This window comes from Hippocampus zosterae, chromosome 12 (genome assembly GCF_025434085.1).
Source record: "Hippocampus zosterae strain Florida chromosome 12, ASM2543408v3, whole genome shotgun sequence".
NCBI lineage: Eukaryota > Metazoa > Chordata > Actinopteri > Syngnathiformes > Syngnathidae > Hippocampus > Hippocampus zosterae.
The window spans coordinates 8,260,486-8,268,384 of NC_067462.1; the positions used below are offsets into that span (position 1 = coordinate 8,260,486).

At 43.2% G+C, this 7,899-nt stretch overlaps 1 protein-coding gene across 1 annotated transcript; it reads right to left on the bottom strand.

Moving 5' to 3' along the window:
* Positions 1-435: 435 nt before the first annotated feature.
* gpr161a (G protein-coupled receptor 161a) lies at positions 436-6,493 on the bottom strand. The gene is made up of 6 exons (XM_052083177.1): positions 5,506-6,493; positions 4,001-4,361; positions 3,020-3,747; positions 2,285-2,392; positions 1,311-1,436; positions 436-1,205 (listed from the first exon to the last, which is right to left on the bottom strand). The coding sequence occupies exons 2-6, from the start codon at positions 4,342-4,344 to the stop codon at positions 916-918; spliced, it is 1,596 nt and encodes a 531-aa protein (XP_051939137.1). The 5' UTR covers positions 4,345-4,361; positions 5,506-6,493; the 3' UTR covers positions 436-915.
* Between the last annotated feature and the right edge of the window lie 1,406 nt (positions 6,494-7,899).

Here is a 7,899-nt window from a genome sequence, read left to right on the forward strand (position 1 = left end):
TTGACTCATTGCATGTGCACTCCATATGACGTGAACAAAACAGCACTCGTATCAAACTTTTTTTATAAAAACTTGATACAAGTCTTAGTTACAATGTGGTGAAAATCAAAGGTTACATCTCACTTAAAAAAAAAAAAAATCAAAATACAACCTATGAGGTAAGACTGAAGCGCTATCAATGTGCTCATGTTTTCCGAATAACATCCTCCCAGAGTTTCGTTTGGGACTCTGGCGTCAGATTTAAAACACACACTGAGGAAATGTGCATCTTACACACACACGCACACACACGGACGCGCACACAACACACGACTTGCGCAGTGGAACATCTTAATGTGCAATGTTCTAAAACTTTGTACATTTTGCAAGACTGTACCTCAAAAATCAAAAGCCTTCGATTCAGTTTGCATCTCAAGTATTAACTCCTCAAGTATGTTTTGGGTTCTTTGGCTTTTTTTTTTTTTGCCCTACTGCACGGGACAGTGGTCAGAAACACTTTCCTGTCTCTCGTTTGAATACATATCAGGTGTTCGTAACGTGTGAGAAGATTTACTAGTTGTATTTTTTACAGTTGGGCAATGCCCTTTATTTAGTTTTTATTTTTACACTTGTGGATTTCACCTGTAATCCGCTCTACATTTATCTTTTTAAGATTATATTTCCCATCTTAAAAATGCTCTGTGGTTGGAGCAATTTGGAATTCAACTATTGCACCAAATTGTGTTCCACTTTGAAGGTTCGATAACAACCATCAAATGTATCAAGTAAGCTACCGCTGCACGGTACCGACTTAGCGCTACATGTTGTTGATAATTTTCCATTGACAAAGCTAGGTGCTACTACAGTACTTGGTCGAATGGATTTTGAGTAACATTTGAGTGTGAATGTAGGAATGAAGGATGCCTTTTCAGTCTTTCACATAAAATTGTTCACAGTCTGAATGGTCCCTGTGGAAGATTGCGAACAGACCCGCTCGTCATTGTCGTCTTTGACGATGCCTTCGTCGATGCTTTCCAGCCTCAGTCTCTGACCGTCCAAATATCTGGGCCTGGGTGCGACCCGGGCCGTGAAGAGACTCGCCGGAGCAGCCAAAATGTCCCCGAAGAGGGTGAGTTTGGCGTCGCTCTCTATGGCTTTGGCCAGGCAGGAGGCGAAGGTGTCCAGTGACTTGTGGACCTCGGCGTGCACTGACGCTGCATGCTCAGCTGTGTAGAGGAAGAAGCGGGTGAGTGAGCACAAGGGTACTTCTTGGCCCTTTTACTAAAGGAGGAGCTGCTTTTAGGGGTGGGGGTGGGTGGCATGTCGAATACCTTTGGAATGCTCCACCTGGTCTTCAAACGTGACAGAGCTCCTCCTCTTTCCAGACGGATTGAAGGAATAATGTGGATGGCAGGAGCCATCAGTGGAAAAGTTGTCTAGCAGCATCACATCTGTACCTGTAGGGGTGACCATGCAAACGAAGGGATGGGCGCGGGGGGGGGGGGGGGGTGTCAAATATCCAAAATAGTAACAAAGGAAACAAACTGTTCCATGATCAAACTATTCATCATCAATTATTTATGAACAATGTTTTAACGAACACAGTATAGTGTTTCCCGACCTGTCATGAGCCAAGCGACATAGTGCCGACAGGCAAAATAATTACATTATCCACCAGATGGCAGACGATACGTGTCGGACCCAGGTAGTACTGTAATACAGTGATCCCTCGCTATTTCGCGGTTCGTTTATCGCGGCTTCAGTGCATCGCGGATTTTTTCAAACATTCATAATTTTAAAAAAAAAATCATATACAGGTACATGGACCGTTTGCGGGCATAAAACAAATACACACACACACATATTATATATATATATTTAAACCTGTATACGTTTATTGGTTGCTGCTTTGTGGATTTTTGTTTATCGCGGTTGGTTTTGGTCCCCATTAACTGCGATAAACGAGGGATTACTGTATAATTTTTTTGGGGGGTGCAAATATAGTAGAGAAAATGTAGAAAGAGTAGTCCAATATCCTAACAGGTGCAAGTTCAAGCCACCTTGTAGAATAGTACTTGAGTAAAAGTCTTGAAGTATCTGACGTTTGCTGGACTAAAGTATCAAAAAACAATGACCTGACATTAAATGTAGGCTACTTAAGTGTTGGAAGCAACAGTGTTAAAAGGAAATGCCTTGCTTTGGACTATTTTCTTCTGCTTTGTGCAATGCGTGTAATATACTGCATATATAAGTACAGCCATGGCGAGATTCTCCTTTAAAAATATTTTCACTGCGCGACACTTACATGAGTCCTGAGTAAAACTGAAGCCGGTGTCTCCAGTGCTACTCCCCGGGGTCAGAAGCTGTCCGCCTCCTGCCAACATGGCCGTCAGGTGGGGCGACAATCCCAAGTCTGGTGAAAACAAAATTATAACTTGAGCATCTATTGATGAATGGGATAAAAATACATTTTTAAATTTCTGTTGCTTGATTCAAAAAAACATTTTTTTTTACCGATAGACAAGACCATGCACCAAGGTGGACTCGGTAGGATTTAGTAACTGGTCTGTAACATGTCATAAAATAGATAAACATGATCATTGGTTTTCCAAAATACAAGATGTTTGCAAATGTCTTATTTTAGCTATACGCAAAAATAACTGGTCTGCTTTCATGGAACTCGACAGAAATTTTAGAATATTTTAAGGAGTTGGATAATTTTTAAATTTTCAACATAATTTACATTATTTGCTATGGAATATATTTCATTGGTTTTAATCAGACTTATGAGAATGGATTACAAAAATCAAGGTTCGTTTGCATTTTTAATTTTCATAATGGGTGATTTGTAAAAAATGGTTCCCTTGAATGTGTCGTGAAAGCTTAAGATTACTGTTGTTTACAGATGCGCAGTGTAAAAAAAATGATACATTCTCAAAAAAAATGTGTGCATTTCAATACCTTTTGAAATGCACAGGGGGCCAAAATTCCAGTAAAATGACTTGAAAATCAAAACTGCACAAACTAGTTGAACGCAAACCTGTGATCCTGTTGGAGATGCTGAAAAGGCGCGAGGTCCTGTGCCTCGTGGCGAAGGACTCTCTATAGTAGCGATCACCGAAGCACATGCCCAGAAGCTCCTTCCTCACAGTCTTATTCCACAGGCCGTAGATGAGTGGGTGGCACACGGCGCTGCAGAAGGACAGCCACACCACCAGAGTCTCCAGCCCGTGGGAGACACTCCCCTGTCCGAACAGGGCCTCTGTACAAACCACACCCACGTAGGGCCCCCAGGTCATGAGGAAAGTCCCGATCACGACCAGGATGGTGACAAAGGCCTTGCACTGGCTCCCGGAGTACACCAAGCTCCGCCGACTACCACTGGACGACGTCGACGTGCTCGAGTTCTTGCGTTCGTTCCTCTGCGAGCCGCTGCCACCGCCGTCCTCTTGGGAGACGACCACCGTACCACAGTGCACCTTGCGGGCTTTAATGCGGGCCACGCGGAAAATAACGCCGTAGCACGCCAGCATGACCAGGAAGGGCGGCAGGATGCACCAGGCTACCCAGAAGGCCGTGTAGGCTGGCTCGCGGTGCCACGACGCCACGCAGGTCCACTTGAAGCAGTCAAACTCGAAGGAGGACCAACCGAAGAGAGGGGGCAGGCAGCCCACCAGGGAGTGGAGCCACACGTAGGCGATCACCACCACGGCCCGGTTTCCCGTGATCTTCATGGGGTAGATCATCGGGTAGAGCACTGCGTAGTACCTGTCGGGATGGAAAGGTAATCTTCCTGTTAGGGCACCGTGTGCCATTTTGTGGCGGCCCTGCCAGAACCGCCACTGGCCCTGTATCGTCATCATGTTGTCACCTTCTTAAGCAACCCCCCCATACCCCCCCAAAAAAAACATACTACTTGTATGTCACTTGCTGCAAGCGTGAGTTGATTGGTCATGCCTGAATCCAATTGATAGCAAATGGATAGACAGTAAACGTGAATGGATCATGATCTCGTGCTAACCTGTCAATGGCAATGGCCCCCAGTGTGAGCATGCTGGCCGAGCTGATGAGCAGGTAGAGCAGAGCGGTGAAGTTACACCACACCACGCCGAACACCCACTCCCTCTTGGCTGAACTGACGGCCACAAAGGGCAGGACCAGGGCTGACAGCAGCAGGTTGGACAGAGTCAAGCTGAAGACAAATTTGTTGCTGGGCGTCAGCAGGTAGGGGCGGCGATAGAGCGTGGCCACGATCAGAAGGTTGCCCAGGCAGGCCAGTAGGGTGATGGTTACGATGGAAACCGACTCCAGCGCAGCCAGCCCACCGCCACCCCCCTGTGGGGTGCAGTTTGTACTGATGTTCATGCCGATTGGAGGGCCCACTGGAACGCACACCAAACGACAACTTAAAGGAACAAGCACTGACACGTTTTTCCATGAAATACTCACATATTGATCAACAAGCGTCAAATTGTCAAACACTTGCTCTCATTTTTTGAAGTTTTCTATACATTTTGATCACATTTTTAGGTGTTTATTATCTTACTTATCACAATGCTTACTTTTAAAAATGATTTTGAATCATGTGTTGAAATTAACAATTTGAGAAATTCCCCTCTTACTGTTTTACACCGCCCCAAAAATAGTCACATCATTTCATAAATTGATCACAATTAACGGAAAATTTCTCAATTTTCATTCCATTTCTCACCATTCTATCTATAAATGTTTGTCATATTTTAATATACAATATAGAAGATAAGAACACCTTTATTTGTCTCATCATGGAGAAATTCCCAATTTACAGCAGCAAAATTATGAAAGGGAGAAATATAAGTATATAAGTAAATACAAATTATAAAATATAAATATAATGCATATTCAGAATGAGCGAGTGGGTGGTTCTCACACGTGTCAAATTTCTTTGAATGTTTGGGATACTTTTTTTTTGCAAATTCCTTGGGAAATTTCTCACGATTGAGAAATTACTTATTTCTTTGAGTCTAGGTGAGATTAAACCATGTTTAATAAAATAATACAGTACTGAAATATATATGTTGGGGTTAAAATTAAAAATATTTTAAGAATGGGAACATTTCAGACGCTCAAAGTCGAATGCGAGTTGCAAGTAGTGACGTCAGTAGGCAAATAATTGGGAAATTAAAATCGGAAACGTTTCACAAACTAAAATTTCTTGCAAAAGATCGGTTTAATTGCGTAAAATGTTGGAAGAGCAGAATCGACTCTCAGCGTCTCGCTCCGTTAGTTTACATATTATCTGCAGCAGCGGAGAACTCAGTTCATTGAAGAGAAAGTGTGACATGAAACGATGTTTGTGTTGAAATTGGAGTTAGATGTGAATACATTCAGCTCCGAGTGTGGTTTGGATTTTTTTTAAGCACTCTGTTCGAAAAGTTTATTAGCAACTTGGCTAGCCGGTTAGTTAGCCAACTAAGTTGAGCAACTTTCTTCCATTTTGTCTTCCTCCACCTCATCTTTCTCTCCTTCTTCATCCCAATACTTTACCTGATTTTCTTTTTCGAAAACGTGCGCCCGCATTTTATCCTCCGGTTCAAGCGAACCACATTTCCCAATCGTCCGTGTCCGCATCCCGGCAGGCCGAGGGTCCGCTTGATCACTGTAGCCGACACATGCGTCCTCGAGCCGGGCGAGCGTCCGTGTCTCGACCCGCCGAATCCCCCCCATAATAGTGATGGGAATTCCGGCTCTTTTTAGAGAGCAAGTTCTTTTGGCTCAGCTCACTAAAAAGAGCCGGCTCTTTTGCCTCCCAAACGGCTCCTCAGTTTTTTTGTTGCTTAAATTAATTTACTACCAAAAATAATGTAAAATTATGTTAAAATGAATTACTAATGTAAAAATATACTGTATATCAACTATTTATTATTTATATGCCTTTATTTATATTCTTCTGAACATACTCAACATGGAGTACAACACGGAGTGCTACAAAAAATAAATTACAAAGTACAAAAACAAAGACAAAGACCCATCAAAACAAGGTCAACAAAAAGTTCCAATCTCTGATTGTCTATATTTATAAGCTTTTAACTATTTACAGTAAAACAACATAAGTAAGCTTTGATTACCACACAACAAATTAAAATTTGATATTTTAACTTCACAGTCTTCACGCTGCCTTTGAACTATCAATTAAGTTGAAATGAGTCCAAATTTCACTGCGTTTCCTATCCACTTTCTCACTTTTCCACCTTCCACCGTGTTGTTTTTTTTTCTCTGTAGCGCTATCGACCTCTCGCTCGTCTCCCTGTCTCCCTGTTAGTGTACTGCTCTCAGTGTGCCGCTGTGTCCTCCCCATTCTCTTCACTGCAGTGTGTGTATTTCTGCGTGTGTGTGTGTGCGTGTGTGTGTGTGTGTGCGTGTGTGTGCGTGTGTGTAAATCGGCTCCTATTAAGAGCGGCTCCCTATTAGTTGCCGGCACCCGTCGTTCACTTCAAAGAGCCAATTCTAAGAGCCGGTTCGTTCGCGAATGACCCATCACTCAACATAAACAAACGACCGGTGGCGGCTACAATGGCGTCCTCCTCCCACCCCGACTTCGCCTCCCTCTTTCCCCGTCAGGCGCCTTACTTCATGCGCGCACACACACGCAGCGTGTGGGTGGTCGTCGAGAAATTTTCGATGTCGTCACTGTGGCTATTTCTTATCGTTTTTTCTGCAAGTATTCCGCCCTTCCCAGTCAGCAAAATTGGTCTGGCCCAGCTCTGGAGCAGACACGCACGTACACTCGGCCCACATACCTCAATGAATGATGGTCCTGCAGTGGCCCACGTCTGGCATCCATGATGTGGGCCACATTCGGCCCACATCTGAGCCGCATTGTAAAACCATATCTGGCCCTACACCGGCCCGACGCTGGGCCAGAACAGGTTCCTGATATCAGCCTGAATTCAACCTCAACTAAGCCACATCTTTCATGAGCCATATTTGACCCACATTTTAAAAAAAGTCTCAAAAACGACTGTTATAAAAATATGTTTATTGTCATAATTTGTGAACCTCACATATAACTCCACATACACTGGAAAAATGCACTTTTCTTTATTTAACAGTGAACACAAAATCCACATTGGGATGCAGCTTACTCTTGAACGGTATTTTTCTGTCCATCAAATTGTTGCGCTCTCCATGTCCTCTTTTCTTCTGACGCTCTCCTTCCTGTCACCATCCGGATCAGGAGCCAGATGGAGCCATCTTTTAATTGTGACATCAATTTCCTGGTCTGAGGCCCAAGATGTTAGGCTGTTAGGTCTCACAGCGGCTGTAAGAACTGGTCGTTTTTTTTCGGCTAAAAACGGCTTACTATACATGGTTGGTTTTTTTCGGCTCAAAACGCCTTACTCTACATGGTCGTTTTTTTCGTCGAAAAACGCCTTACTATACATGGTCGTTTTTTTCGGCTAAAAACGGCTTACTATACATCGTCGTTTTTTTGGGGCTAAAAACGCCTTACTGTACATGGTCGTTTTTTTTCGGCTAAAAACGCCTTACTCTACATGGTCGTTTTTTTGGTCGAAAAACGCCTTACTATACATGGTCGTTTTTTTCGGCTAAAAACGGCTTACTATACATGGTCGTTTTTTTTGGGCTAAAAACGCCTTACTGTATATGGTCGTTTTTTTTCGGCTAAAAACGGCTTACTATATATCGTCGGTTTTTTTTGGGCTAAAAACGCCTTACTATACATGGTCGGTTTTTTTCGGCTAAAAACACCTTACTATACATGGTCGTTTTTTTTTTCGGCTAAAAACGCCTTACTATACATGGTCGTTTTTTTCGTCGAAAAACGCCTTACTATACATGGTCGTTTTTTTTCCTCTAAAAACGCCTTACTATACATGGTCGTTTTTTTCGGCTAAAAACACCTTACTATACATGGTC